The sequence below is a fragment of the Austrofundulus limnaeus genome, unplaced genomic scaffold, assembly GCF_001266775.1.
Source record: "Austrofundulus limnaeus strain Quisiro unplaced genomic scaffold, Austrofundulus_limnaeus-1.0 Scaffold191, whole genome shotgun sequence".
In the NCBI taxonomy this organism is placed as follows: domain Eukaryota; kingdom Metazoa; phylum Chordata; class Actinopteri; order Cyprinodontiformes; family Rivulidae; genus Austrofundulus; species Austrofundulus limnaeus.
In genome coordinates, this window is record NW_013952593.1 from 623521 (window position 1) to 639033 (window position 15513).

The 15513-nt window shown below is 38.4% G+C and overlaps 1 protein-coding gene across 1 annotated transcript in view; it reads right to left on the reverse strand.

Annotated features, from left to right (window-relative positions):
• The window catches only part of arap2 (ArfGAP with RhoGAP domain, ankyrin repeat and PH domain 2), a gene marked incomplete at its 5' end in the record, with an annotated part of 96083 nt that extends 80986 nt beyond the window's left edge, over nucleotides 1-15097 (reverse strand). Inside the window, 1 exon segment of the mRNA XM_014018386.1 lies at nucleotides 14916-15097. Coding sequence (XP_013873840.1) covers nucleotides 14916-15048 — 133 coding nt within the window.
• Nucleotides 15098-15513: the final 416 nt, after the last annotated feature.

Sequence of the window (15513 nt, forward strand, 5' to 3'; positions counted from 1 at the left end):
CTGAACATCCTACAGTATTTTTACAGTCTTTATTTTACAGTTAAAGTATATGTTTATCATATAAAGTCTAATGTTATGACTAATCGGGGATCCCTTTAACAAACTGTAGACTGTATTTTTTATTGTTGCTAGTCAAGCTAATTTTTTTTATAAAACTATTTATCTAGGTCTAACTTAAATGGTCTGATTATGAGGTGAATAAAACACATTTTACTTTATTAGTAGCTAACCAGGGAGTCACAATAAATAACTGCTAACTAGTTTTACATTTCTTCAACAGGTATCAGCTGAAGCAGTTTACTGGCGCTTTTAGCACCTGAAGCTTTTCTCCAACAGCTGCCTCGTGATGAACTTGAAGTTGATGTTCCACAGGAAAGTGTTGAGTTGCTTTCACAACAATGATAATATTTTGGTTTGAAAAAAAGAATTGGAGTATAAAATGAAAATGGAATAACAGTCTCTTTTCTACTTTGTGAATAATTAATTTTAAAATTAAAAAAAGGAATGACAAAAAATTACACTGTCCACAATTGATTTAGTGTCAATTGTCCTAAAAACATTTGTATTATACCGTGTACCATTCTGGACAAGAAGCAAAACATCTCCAGCCACAGAATAGAAGTTTTAATTTTTTCATTTTATTTACAATGTTGACTGAGAATCTAAACCAGCATTTTGTTTGTGAAATTCAATTCAAGAGGTGTTTGTGTTTTATGTCAACTGATGAACTGAAGGTCATCTATAGAAGAGATGTTCAGAGTTACATATTTGTATTTAGGCCATAAAATTATATTAGTCTGTCTCTTAAATTGAAACATGACTAAACTAAACTAAGCTATCCCATTAATGTTCAGATAGTTAGCAAAACATCTGTTTGAGATGAGTGCATGACGTTTTGAATTTCTCTGTTACTTTTTCATCAAACATAGCAGTATCTGTGTAATTTTGCTCCCTCTGCTCTTCATATAATGTGTTTTTAAAAAAGTGTCCTTCAGGCAGAATGAAAACAGGGTTCTCCTGACGAGCGCAGCACTGCTTCCGCACTGAATTACCCTTAAAACAGGACGATGAATCCCCACCAGATTCATGATTGCTGTTCTTGACCCGGTGCTCTGACCTCCACGTGGAGAGCAGTTTCCCGTGGGCCATAATAAAGCAAAACAGCATTATCTATTTATTCACAAGCAGCATAAACAAGATTAAACAAGCTTCTGTTTATTTAGTCGTGACTTTGTCCCACCGTTGTCCTCTTGCAAAGACAAAGATAAGGTGTTCCGAGAGCATTTCAAGACACAGATCTTCACGCATTCAAGCTGCTAAAAAACGGAGGTTTTACACTCATCTTTGTCCAATTAAATATAAGCTTTTCTATCTCATTACTTTCCTCATTTATTCTGATCTCCCTTCACTCATCCTTTCTTGGCCGCTTTAAGAGCTCCTCGCATTCAACCTTATCATTCTCAAATTCAATTAGCTTCAATTCTGAGGTCCAATTTTCTGCCAGAACCCTGGTAATATCTTACAGATTTTATCTTCAGTACCTCCAGCTCTCTCATCAGCCAAGGTAAAATAACTTTAATTGAAACCAATTTTGATTGAAGCGACATTTCCAGCCTTTACAGACACCGCAGATGCCTCGACTCGTGGCAGCGTATCACCCCACGAAGAAAAACAATCAGTTTGTTTAAACAAGACGGCTTGTATCTTTGTTCTAAGTGTGGATTCATTATGTCAAACTAATTAACTGTGTTCAGAAGTGCAGTAATGATCTTTACTTTACAATGTATAACTTTAAATATATGATTCTGGAAAAAGAGATATGAGAGCTGCTTTATCACATTTTTACAAAACAATGTTAAAAAAATGTAATTACCAGTAGGTTTATCATTTGAAGCATCTGAGAACTGATAAAAAATGTATGTTTTCTAAAAGTTTGAGTGAGCACAGAATTTAAAGCCAGTGGATATTATAGATACAGATTTTTGTTAGCCATCAGCGATTCTGTTCAACCTTTAACTTTGTGGTATCACAGTATTGTCTTGGACCATTTTGGTTTTCTACCAAAGAGTAGCCACAGTCAATTCGCGGAATATATGGTCATTTGATTTTGTAGCGCAGTCACACTAAAGGCCTATGCATAAAATTCACTCTCATTGTTGCAGTTGCTTAATGAAAATGTCATTTTGTTCGCAGCTTCGAGTTTTCCACACTTTCTTGTCACAACCCAACAGGAGAAGGGACACTGTATTTTGCTTCAGCTACTCTACTAGAATCCAAATGTTGTACCCAAAAACAGAGTCAAATGGCCAAAAAGATAGAGATAAAACAGACATTGTGCACCAAGGAATCTGTCAGACAAGAACTGTGGCGCTTTGACCTGTGATAGATTTGTAGACAGAATAATGGCGGATTCCTGATTTTCCCAGGAGTTCGGCCCTGTGTTGCATGGGMAATAAGATGTGTGTGCAAATAAACAAACGTTGAACATGACCCAGTGTCAACTGTTCAGCTTCAACTGGGCCCTTAAGAAATCAAAGCCCAGGWAAGGTACCAAACTCCAGCTCTGCTCTAACAAGAGCTGTCAGTGTCATTTACCCCAACATGGACATTTGTTCCAACTCTGGGCAAAAGCTATAGAAGGAGGAGCAAACAACATGAAACCTCCTCCTAAATGGTGCCTTGATGAGAACCTTGTCTTGCCACCATGGTGTACAAATACATTTAGATAGCAGCCATGCATTTCAGTAGTGGTCTCGCTCAGACTAGCCGTTAGCTCAGAAGTAAACTATTTTTTTCAAACTGAAAATCACTTCAAACATTATCAAAAACATCCATCCATTATCTATACCTGCTTCTTCCTTTCTGGACCATTGGGGTAATTGGGCCTCATGCAAGAACATGTTCGTATTCTTATCCTGAATTTCTCTTACTTTTGTTCGTATGAAGGGTTCGTACGAACATGTCACGTCAGATTCAACAAACGCTTCTATCTTCAGGAAAAGTGTGTAAATGAGCTGCGTAAATTCCACCTGTTCTATCCAGCTGCTCATGCATGCATGGAGATTAGCATAATCACCACCCCAAAAACACCATATAAGGCTATGTTTCCTGCCTCAGACATCAGGAAGTGTCTATTCATGAAAATGACTGCGAAAACTAAAAAATAAAAACTTTACGAGTTCAGAGATTGAAGTCCGTCTSTCAGAGATCCAGAAAAGAAAATCTTTCATTTTTAGCAGGTCATCTGTGGAATAAAAAGAGCTGCTAAAAGTATAAACAACTGTGTTAAATCATTTTCATTTATTCAGAAGCCACAGCGCTGCGCACCATCCCCCCCCCACACACACACACACAAGTGGTCTCAGTTGCAGTTCTGAAATAAGCATTATAAAATGTTTTCAAAATATGTCTGGCACTTTGGAGAAAATCCAGGACTCGCTGGAGAGATTATATATCCCCTCTGGCCTGGGAACGTCTCGGAGTCCCCCAGGATGAGCTGGAAGGTGTCGCTGGGGAGAGGGATGTCTGGGTCTCTCTGCTGCTGCCCCCGCGACCCGATCCCGGATAAGAGGCAGAAAACGGAGGGACAATTTATTTAGTCTAAATTATTACATTTAAAATTATAACTCTAATTCAAGCAGAATAGCCAAGATAATCATAGAGTGTGATTTATTTTGAACTCAAAATATCTGCAAACTAATGAAATATAAAGTTATTAGTGAAGAAAACCCGTCTGGATAACAGCAGACTGACTGCTCGTAAAATATACGACAGGTCTGGACCACTCVTRAATTTTGTTCRTATCTGAAAAAAATCTTAGAATACGAAAACATTGGTGAATGCCACAAATTCTCCTAAATCMCTCGTACGCACAACTTAAGAACAAATCTGTGCGTACGAACGGTTCTTGCATGAGGCCCATTGTCACCCATATCCAGCAGTCACTGTGTAAAAGGCAGGGTATACCCTAGACTGGTACTAAGTCCATCACAGGGATACGTAGAGACAAACAAAAAATGTCACTTACACTTAGGACAATTTAGAGTGAGCAATTAGCCTAACAATCATGTTTTTGGTCTGTAGGAGGAAACCGGAGTACCCAGAGCTAACTCTACCCAATAGGGTCCCCGGCCAGGATTTGATCTAGCCCAGAAAGCCACAGCTCTTCCAGCAGAGGCACTGTGTTGCCCACATGTACATCTACAACATGTAGAATGATAATAGTTTATAACCTTTCCAAATAACCCCACATCCAAATATCTGAACTTTCAACTTAATAACACTAAAGTAATGAATGAGGATTTTAATGAATAAAGTGATCCCTGAACAAAATCAACACCACGCTTGGTCCAAGATGAGTCTATCGAGCAGCATGCAGCAGTCAAATTAACAACAGCAGCCTATCTGGCATCATACAGGCATTTTAATGTGCTGCAGCCATCTGTAATAAGTCTAGTATAGTTTTGAAGTAATGCCAAGAAATGTGGAGCCAAGTTAGTTAGCAACATCTGTAATGCAGTTGTGAATTAGTCTGCCAGTAGCATCATCATAAATACATAGAAGCTGACACAAGCTTTCACTCTGAAACTGCAAAGAAGTGAGTCGAACACAAAAACACATTTTTTACCCCCGTTCAGGTTGACAGGATGTAAATAAGCCAGTGGCGAGATGCAATATCAGTCGTAACAAGTTTGTCTGCGTGAGCCAACCAAAACAATCCCTGTGGGTCCGTAAGGCTGGACTCTGTTTTGATGGGACTTTGGTGTCTTGTGGGGGAAGGTGGCGGCGAAGGAGTCTGGACCCTGCGCTGATTGGCTCACTCCCTTGTGAAGGAAAGTGACATGACAGAGTGCTCAATTAGCCATCTGCTAGCCCACGGCAACAGTCACAAAGTGGTCTCCGACAGGCAGTGGACAGTGGGGTAATCAGAGGAGCTTGTTCACACAGACGTGCAGTAAACGATTACACAAACGAAGCAAGAAAAGCAGAGATAAAGCGGACGGGAGGCAAAAAAGAAAAAAAAAATGACCAGAGTCCCGCGAGTACAAACGTGTAATCATTTACATGATTACAACAGAAAAAAAATAAACTGATGTATTACTGAGCTATTTACCCCGAAGACAAACTCACAGTTTTTGAATTAAAAACACCACTTCAGAGAAAACGCAGATTTTCTGAGCTGCTTAGGACCTCCTGACCTCTCTAACTGCCTTATGTACAGTTCTTCTTACTGGTGGACCAAAAAAAGAAAAATAAACACACAAGCACAACAAATTAAAAAAATCCACAGATTCCTACTATGTAGCAAAATAAAAAAGAGAGTCAGGGCCTCTGGTTTTGAGCACGTATGTGTGTTCCTGTTTTTATTATCCTTGCAAAAAAAGCCTGCCGAATAAATTATTTATTTGCTACAAGATTTGAGATGTCAGAGATGCTTCTGTCGGGTGACAATAACTAAACTTCTTGGTCTCTGAAACCACAGCACGTCATTAAGACAAGACTGATGTCACAAGTGAAAGGCACTGCTGCAATGTTCAGTCTTGCATTACAGTGGGCTTTTAACAGAAGTGGAAGCTGCCACAATGTGCAGTTTAGATTGTTTCTTTACAGTTTAGGCTTTGGCTTTTAGTGAATAATTTACAGTGAAATAGCTAAAAGGGGCTTTTCGGGGTGGTGCTCTGAGACATTTGACTCGTTTAGTTCAAAACCGAAGACTTAAAGTGATAAATCCTTTTAAGTGCTTTCTTTGTGAAAAGGTTATGAACAATAATATCGTCCCTTTTGTAATAGCTCTTTTTATGGCTCAAGTTTGGAAAAAAAAGTTTAAGTCTCACTGGATTAAAAAGCCAACCGTTCATTCGGTCAAAGTGGACAAAGTGCCGCCATCTTAAAACAACTTCAACCTCAGTCTAAAAGTGCAACTCTTGTAGATATCGAAATCTTGTTATTGGTGTTAAACAGATGTTTACATTTAGCCAAAACAGGCAAGAGTTTTCAAGAAAGGCCTCTGAGGAATTCTAACTCAGATCTCCTAACCTAACCAAATGTGATGTTATAAATGATCACAATGTTATTAATTATGCAAACATTCCAGCAGAAATATGATATTTCAGCTGGAAGTCATGCACTTAGGTGCTTGTGTTGCTATTTGCACTAATAAAAAACTTATTTAGGGAAATAATTATAAAAAAATCTATTTTGAATGAGTCTGAATTAGAGGTAGGGATATTTTCATAACAATCCGATACCAAGTAAATACAGGGCAAGTATGGCCGATACCAATACTTGCCAGGTTCAATAAAAAAAAATCTATGATTTTGCCTTTAGGTAGTTGATTATGATAAAAAAAAGACGAATAAAAATGTTTTGTACTAACTAACAATGTAAAGCAATGTAACAGAAATAATTCTACTATTACTTTATATTACACTCTTTTTTTAAAGACAAAACGTCACTAGTGCAAAATAAAAAAATAACGCAACAATGTAAAACAAATTTAAGTATAATGGGGAAAAGGAGGGTTTTCTGCTAATGACTAACACCAAACTATTTGGAGACGCTGCACTACTAAATTTGCTTTTCTCTTTAAAGTTTAATTGTGAAAAATAAATACAGTAGTGAAAATAAAGTGTAAACAAAAAAATCAATCCCACCATGCTAGTACTGATCCGATACCATTGCTCATCTTGGCTTTGATAGTATCGATACTTAGATCAAAACGCCCACCCCGACTCTAATGTGAACGCTCTCTTAGTTATCCAGTTTCAGTTTAAAGTAGAAGTCCATTTGACATCTCTAACAGTGGTTCTGAAAGTAGGGGTCATGCCCCCTAGAGGGGAAGCAATGCCATTCCAGGGGCCGGGGGTAAGGTATGACTGAATAAGAAAAAAAAATGAATGACTGGACATTGTTAATATAAAAGGACAGGTTTTTGACAGGGTTTCCACACATACATGCAAACAAGTGAGCATTAAAGGTGTCATTTTTGCTCAACAAAACATTTTATTTTCCTCTCAGGGAGGTTTTCATGTTTTTAAACCCAATTTGCACAGAGAAGCTTTGCACTTAACATAATTACACCATAAAGTAGGTTTGTTGTTTTGTTATTTAAAAGATGATGCAGTTGATTTTATTGCAACCTGTAATTTATTTCAGTTTACCTTTATTAGTTCAATTGTTTCTAAAAACACTGAGGGGTGAAATAAACTGCAATGGAGTTTGAAAACAAAAGTTGCGTTTGGTTAGACATGTGGGAGCGGGGGGGTTGAGGGGGCACAGAAACTTTCTTATTAACCTATGCCACTGATCTACAGCAACAGGGTTCCTACAGTTTAAGGACAGCTAAATTTAAGACTTAAGACTTTTTAATGCCAAGTGAAATCAAATTTAAGACCAATTTCACAATAAACACAAATGACAAATAAATAAATAAAATAAATTAAACAGTGGCAGAAACTCACAAATCAAAGTATTTTTGGTTGAATTATTCAAATATTGCTAATAGACCAATTGTTTTTATCCAGATCTAACTGCTAGTTTGTCAAATATAACAAAAAAACATTCTTATCAGTCAGTTTTAAACTTAATTTAATTCCTGGAAATTCTCTAACGACCCACAATTTGGAGTTTTGTGACCCAGAGTGGGTTCTCAACCCCAGCTTGCTGTAGATAAAACCTTAAAGTGCCTGTGACATCAAATTTTTGTAAGAAATATGAATGTATTTTTGGAAAGACAACATTATTAACATTAGAAAACTAATTTCACATCGCTCAGATGGACAGTTGTTGAGATATTTGCAGGTGAAATAACAGGAAGTGATGTCAAAAGGGAACATCTGAATGGGAAAATTAAAAAAAAATAAATGTTACCAATTATTTTAATATTTTTATGAATTATAGTCATCCTACTTACAATGTGTTCACATTTTTAAGACTTCTGAAGATTGATTTAAGACCCTTTTAAGGCTAATTAAGGCCTTATTTTTGGATTGATGAATTCAAGGCCTTTTAAGACTTTTTAAGGATCCGCAGGAACCCTGAGCAAGGATTAGACGTCTACATGTTTCACTTTGAGACTGAATTCCTAATAATTTCAGCTTATACGTCTGCAAATTAATTTTTGTTTGAATGCTTGGAAGTCTTTTGAACCAAAATTAAAAACATTTTTGGTAGTCACATAAAAGATATTTCTTTCTTTTTTGTTTTATTTCTTTTGTTTGTTTTACATGTTTAGCATTTACATACGAACATTCACAAGTAAGCACACCAAAAGTGTTCAAATCAATATGGTAAAAACCAAGTAGGACATTGTTTAGCATCTTTGAATAATAAGAGCTTGAAAAGCATCATTTATTTATGAAAGCAGAATTAGAAAAATAAGAGCATAATTACCAAAAACAGGGCTAGAATAAAAGGTCTAGCCCCGCATTGTGGCCCTTGAGCTAAATAATAATGATGACTTATGATGTATGCTCTGTGCTGATTGTTTTACATCAAAACAAACCAGTTTAGATAATTGGTTTTGTGCATCCACAAAGGGCATTTTCAACAAAAACATGCGAAAAAAAGAAGGAAATGGAAAAAAGAAGAGCTTCTTATTTAGGCCTCACCCAAACTACTAACAACAAACTGGTTTTTGTTTGTCATAAAAACGGGTATTTAAAGAAATGCATCCCGAAGATTTTGATGTTTTGAGATATTACAGTATGTAGTAGCCTGTTTTGTGCCCTAGCAAACAAAAATACAATTTATTTCTTTTTGTTTTGTTTTATTCTTTCTCCAAGTGTGGAGATTTTGTGTAGAAACTGGCTATTGGGGAAAACTAAAATGCGTGTGTTGACTAAAAATGAATTTTTAAGTGGTTTCAACACATAGTTGACAATTAGTTTCATTTTCATGGTTTATGTGGCCTCCTTAATTCAACCTAGAGTTGACATGAAAAAAAGGAAAGAAAAGAAACTAAAAATAAAGAAGACACACCGGAGTGAAAGCCTTTGACTATAAGGAATAGAGCCCATCATTGAAGCGGTCCTTGAGGATTCCTAAAAACACAGAGACATGTGGCCTCACAGCCACAATTGGCCCTTTTTTAAATAGAATCTGGGATGGTGCTATGCAAATGAACGCACGCCGACAACATCCCAGGGTGCTCTCGGGCGAGCAGGTGTGGGTGGGAGGACGAGGCCCGCCGAGGCCTACGTGCATGCACTCGCATTTACGCGGAGAGAAGGAGCTAATGAAGTGGCCACGCTCGGCTATCAGCCGAAGTCCTCACACCGGAGTTACAAATGAGCCGCCGGAGAGGGAACAGAGCTGCCGAGTGGCTATGGTAAAAGCGAGCTGACAGCTTTCTTTTTATTCACCATATCCACAGGGGGAAAGGAAAGGAAAGAAAAAAGAAAAAAGAGGGGGGGTGTGCTTTTTCCTATTTTTACTTTTTACAAACTGGGAGCGTGATTCACACTGTGAAGACAGGCGGTGGTGATACTTTCCACACACACTGGTCCAATTTAGAGTTTAGTTGCAAAGTGACAATTCTTCATGGTGTCTGATTGTTTATTGCCGGCTCATCCGCATGGTCCCAGGGGGTCATGAAATTGGGAAAAGACCGCGTTTGTCATCATTTTCTTTTAAGATGGTGTCTGGTTTACAGCTGTGTGGCTGGTTGAAGGGAGGCCTGAAGTGAGCGCTTGCTGTGAAAACATGTTTTTACAAGATAAGTGAAAAGAGGAGAAACTACGCACGCAGCCATAAAAAGTGGCGTCCCACTGCAAACAACTGAAATATCCATGTCTGTCCTTATGCTACCTAGCATGTGTGCAATTGTTATCCTAGTGAAAGATTCAGCTGTAACCCGAGGCAAAGTTCTTYAAAACTTGCATAAACAGCTTTAAACTCTGGTTTTGTCCTCAGTATTGGCTGCTATACGTCTGCTTCTCTTCTCGCCTCGATCTCCCCTCTGTCGACGCCGAGCTGTACGGTTGGGACGGCGTCATATGGGTACCGGATTGTTGCCTGATCCTACCAACAAAACACGAGGAAAAAAATAAAACACGGAGGGGAAAAAAAGTTCAATTTCTGTTTAATGAACCATTTTTTCACAAGTCTGCCTGCAAGTCCAGGGGGGGAGCCACATGCACGAGAACAATGCAGACACAACTTTCAGCCGCTTTGTGTGAAGTGACAATGTGTCCGACTGGAAAAATGTCAACCGTGGGGGGGAATCTGGTCAGGATAGTTTTGGGGGGTCTTAATCTTCTTACAGCGATGCTGCTTCTTTGTGGAGAGGRAAAAAAAAGAAAAAAGAAACCGAAGCAGATTTTGCTTTTGTTTGAGCATTTTGTAATAAAAACTGAAGTAACTAGAACAGGTGTGGTGACATTTTTACAAAAGTCATTTAGACTTCTTTTAAGTTTACATTACCATGAAGGAATGCATATCACCTGCAACTTTCCATGAGTATTAAACTAAGGCTACGTTTACACTAAGTTTATGTGATGCATATCAATTTTTTCTAATCCAACCCAGGCCTTTTCAGTATGTGGTACTGAATCAGAGACGTATCTGATGTTYTTCAAAGTGACCTCAACCTGAACACTCACGTCGCATTACATCCACCTCTTTCATCAGTGAGGTGTGGGTGAGCAGACTGATCCAAGTATTTATAATATCACTACCAACCTTGTGCTGTTCAAATCTTCTAACTCCACGTTTTCAGCTACAGAACAGAAGTCCTGTTGCTTCAACTTTTGTACTTTTAATTTCCCATGTCCTGGACAACATCCACATGATCCAAATAAATATAAGTTAGTAATGTTTGTCCCGGATAGGAAAATTACTGGATCAATGTTTTTTTTTTTTTTCAGCACGTTGCTCCTGTTCCAAAAATAGAAAGCTGGATTGGAGCAGCCAACCAGAGGCAGATTCAAATATAAACAATGGCCAAAATAAGCAGGTCATATAATCATTTAATCAGTTCTGATCGCACAACAACTTCATAATCGACATGCTAACATGTAGCATCCTTATTTACTTCTGTAAACAGCGAGCTGAATGTGACATCGCGTCTTTTTCTGAGCATGAGGGTCGTATCGGTGCTTTGAAGAGTTAGTAGTAGAAGTAGTTTATTCATTTCATTTGTAATACAAAATTAAAGTTCAAAAAAACATACAATCAAAATGAAATCAAATGAAATGAAAGGCAGCAGAAGAAGAATAAATCTTATATCTGCCCCTTTTTTGTACCCAAAATATGTTCAAAAGAAAAGTAAAATACAATAAAAATTCTAAACAACTTAAAACACTTAAAAGTGAATTAAAACCAAGAACTGACACCAACTCAAACAACAATTAGCATGAATTCACTTATAATTCTCCATATTTCTGCAGAATATTATTTTTTCAACATTCTCTTCAATATATACAAGGATCTGGCAATTTTAACCTCATCTTCCATGCTGTTCCATAATCTTATTCCCTGGATTAAAGTTGTTCGCTCCTTCAGGCTCGTATGAACCCAGGGTTTCACAAACATTTCAATTCCTTTAAGATAATAGCAACTCTCTCTTTTAAAAAAAAATTACCTGAATGTTGGAAGGTAACACACCTTTATGAGCTCTGTACATTAACAGTAAAATATTATAATCAACCAAATCATAGAATTTTAATAATTTCAAATCGTGAAATAATATATTTGACGGATGGCTGTAATTTTTTCTAGTACTAACTCTTTTAGTTCTTTTCTGTAAAATGAAAATAGGATTTGTGATAGTTTTACAAGCTTTAACCCATACGTCAATACAGTAAATTAAATGTGGAACAATTATAGCGTTATACAACATAAACAGTGCTTTATCAGTGAACAGTTCTCTTACTTTGTACAGTACTCCAACTGATTTCCAACTGATTTGGAGTTAACAGTGGAGTCTGATGGAGGCTGCGCAAAAACAAAGTATTGGATTTTTGAAAAAAATTGGAATCGAGAATTAAGACCTGCAGTGTGAACGTAGCCTTGGATCATCTTATGATGAGAAATGTTGAAGCCATTTTGGTCAAACATGTAAAATCTCTCACGACATGTTAGCGCTCAGAACATGTGGCAGGTATCACTCTCAGTGACTACCACTTCAAACTTTAGCTCAGCATTTTACAATATAAATAAGATACAACCAGTTCTGTGTTCACTGTTGCAGCCATCTTTAATTGAGTCAACTTCTAAAGTTTGAGTTGTAGATATACTCCCAATGAATACTTAGAGAGTTTCATAAAAATTTGTCCAGTGGTTCATGAGTTAATATTTTTGTAACATTTGTGTTTTACTATGTTTGTGAGAACATGCATTTACTTCCATTATATTCTACAGCCTAAAGGGCTCGACACACGGGGAGCGACAAACTACAGCGATTGACGGCTGTCATCGCAGCTAGGGTGAAACCCGACACACGGGACGCGATAGCGATTGCAGCGTTGCTATCAGGTCGCTTGTCTTCACAAAATTTGATTGGTTCTTGACTCTGAAGGGGGGTGTGCATTACGGACGTGTAAACTAAACAAATCTTGCGATGCTAATGATATTGAAAAACAAACACACATCAAGATACAGTTTTATGAGGAAAAACTTACCATAAACTTCACCCTGGTGCCAATAAATTCCCACAAAGCTTTTTARTAATCACATGGTGAAAGTGTTAGCTAACGGCAGTGTGTAGCATACTCTCCTCTCATTGGTCAGTCAATGAAACCCTCGCTGATTGGTTGTACGCTAAGCGACAGCGACAAAAGTTGAACATTTTTCAACTTTCATATGTCGCGTCACAAGCTCGCGTGTGCACGTCTACGTGTACGAGCGCGAAATTTCACATGCACTATTTTCGCCGGTCGCTTAGCTGGAGGAGGGCAAGCGATTGTCGCCTCACCGCACAGGCTCCAGAGGAAATGAATGGAGAGCGAGCGACGTCGCCTCCCGTGTGTCAAGCCCTTAACCCTGAGCCCTTACACTAAACCTAACCGCAAACAAATGGAGTTTTCCCTTGTGTGGACCACGCAAAATGTCCTCACAAGTGCAAAAGTCATCACAAGGATTCCCTAATATCCCAAAGATGTCCCACACAGCTAATACAACACACATGCAGAAATACAAGCAAAAACATTATTGCCCACCCTCAAAGAAAACCAAATACAAGGAGCCAAAACAAAATCAGCTTCTGAACCGTGTGTCCTTTCTGCTGTAGTGAATCAAAACTCAAACATTGCAGTAACACTGTAGCTGGTACTGAACATGAACCGCCGTGTGCAGGGTTCTCACAATGGCAGCGTACAAGCCCAGTGTCAGGAGATAATGAGCAGCTATTTGCGGATTTTAGAAAGAAACTGCTTTCCAACGCTGACATTTTTAACCTCCCTCTAAAAYGGCATCAGGTCTGTAAACAAGACACCTCCATGGTGAAGTCTGACCCTGGGTAATATCACTCTCAGGAGTGGCTCCCTTGCGGACACTCTTTTAGTCCGACCATCCAAAGTGCTGGGTCTGACTGTTGTCCCCGAGGCGATATCTCCCTGAAGGCCCGGAGTAATGTCAATCTGTCAGCGGAACATTTGGGTGGCCTGACCCAGTGTTTCCAGTTTGTTAGTTTAGTTGGACATCAGCCTACGCAGCAAAAGTTGGCTAAGGTCCACATTTTGTCTGTTAACGATGAAGCCCCACAACATCCAGACCTATAATGAGCATATAGTCTGTGTGTGTGGATCCTCTGTATTTCMTATGGACATACACAGAAATATGTCTGTTTTTTTTCTTATATARCATTTTTGCATGTGTGTTTCTTCTAACACACCGCACGTAATTGCCATTTCCATGGTGACCAGGTGACCCATGCTAGCAATTAGCGAGTCCCTAACAGGCTCGGTGCTGGCGAGTGCACACAGATGCACCGAATACATTATGTAAAAATACAGTCCTGGAGAAAGTCTTCTCCCCGTCCCCCCAGCCGGCCTCCTCTCTTTTAATCTGATCCGTTCTTATCAGTGGCCCCATGTGGAAAACATGAAGGAAGAAAACACACCTATGAGGTAGAAGCCACACCATGTTGGGAATGCAACGTGGGTAATACAAAGGAGAGGTTTCTCTTTTTTTTTTTTTTTTTTTGGGGGGGGGGTGGTAAAGTCGGAAAAAAGCGAATGAACTTTAAACTTAAAAAAACTTGCTTGCTTCCAAATTGTGGATTTTTCTGCCTTCATTTCCTATTCCTGACTAAAAGAGAGGAAATTAAAAACCTCCCACAGCCGTGAATGTGCCGACCAGCACAGTACGGCGTCGAATCCATGATCGGCTTGTTAACGTTATAAGACAACAGGTAAAATACATGAGGCACTAGTGGTTGGAGAAGTCACATCTAGTTTAAGGGTCGTTTTTTGTACAGGTTTTACAGAACAGCAAACCAAAGTTCCTTTAGTTTTCGGGTCTGACTTAGAAAACATGTCATTCATTTTCACTGCTGACTTTTGGAGCCTGCCAACCTCCCCAAGCTGAAAAAATACCCCTGGAAAAACTTTTCTATTGTAACTTCAACTTTTATTTGAGCATTTAGGGAAGGTATCAAATAAAAAAAAAAAATTTAAAACTCTGTCATTAAAATCAGTAGGAAATATATCTTTTTTTAAGAAATGTTCTTTATTTCAGCACAGTAACCTTGATATAACCTGCAATAAAACCACTTTTTATTCACTTCTGTTTCTCTTCTTCCAATACAACAACCACACTACTGAGTGAGACAGTGAGAATCCATCTGGTTGGTTAAATATGTTATTACCATACAGCGAGTGAAAGCATCATCCAATAATCACAGTGCTGACACTGCAATAATCATAGCTCTTTTTAATCCAGCATGAAACCCTTAACGATAGCCATAACCTGCTTACCTGATAGCTTGTTCTGATGCAGAAACTCCATCTGCACCTTCTGTCCAGCACGTTGAGCCAAAAGGTACGGAGTGGAGTAGGTGGGATCCCCGGTGGCGCACATCACATCAGCGCCGCTGAACACCAGAGCCATGGTCTGCAGCACGTCAGGCGTCACCACGGCTGCACACAGCGCCTGATTGGAGGTAATATAAGAGAACGTGTTAGGACATATATAAAACGAGTACCTGCTCAGATTATCTGGGCACGCTCACTTCTTAAACACCTTTAAGAATCCATTCTGGTATCAAAACCAGACTATTGTTGTTGAAGTATTAGTTCAGATTCTTAGAAGTGGGTTTCTGTGAAAACTTTATGCTCAACTACAAAAAAGGCCTCTTTTGAAAAGTCTTAATGATTTCATAGAATTTTGCTGAAGTTAAAACTAATTTGATAAAGTTAAAATATTGAGAGCAAAAGCTAAAATAAGCAAAACAAAACCTAAAAGCCTAAACTAACTAAGCAAAATCTAAAACTAGATGAATGGCAGCTAAACTGTAAAACCACCTCAACAGTAGCTAAAAGACAAATTTAGCAAAATAGCAGACTAAAGGTATAA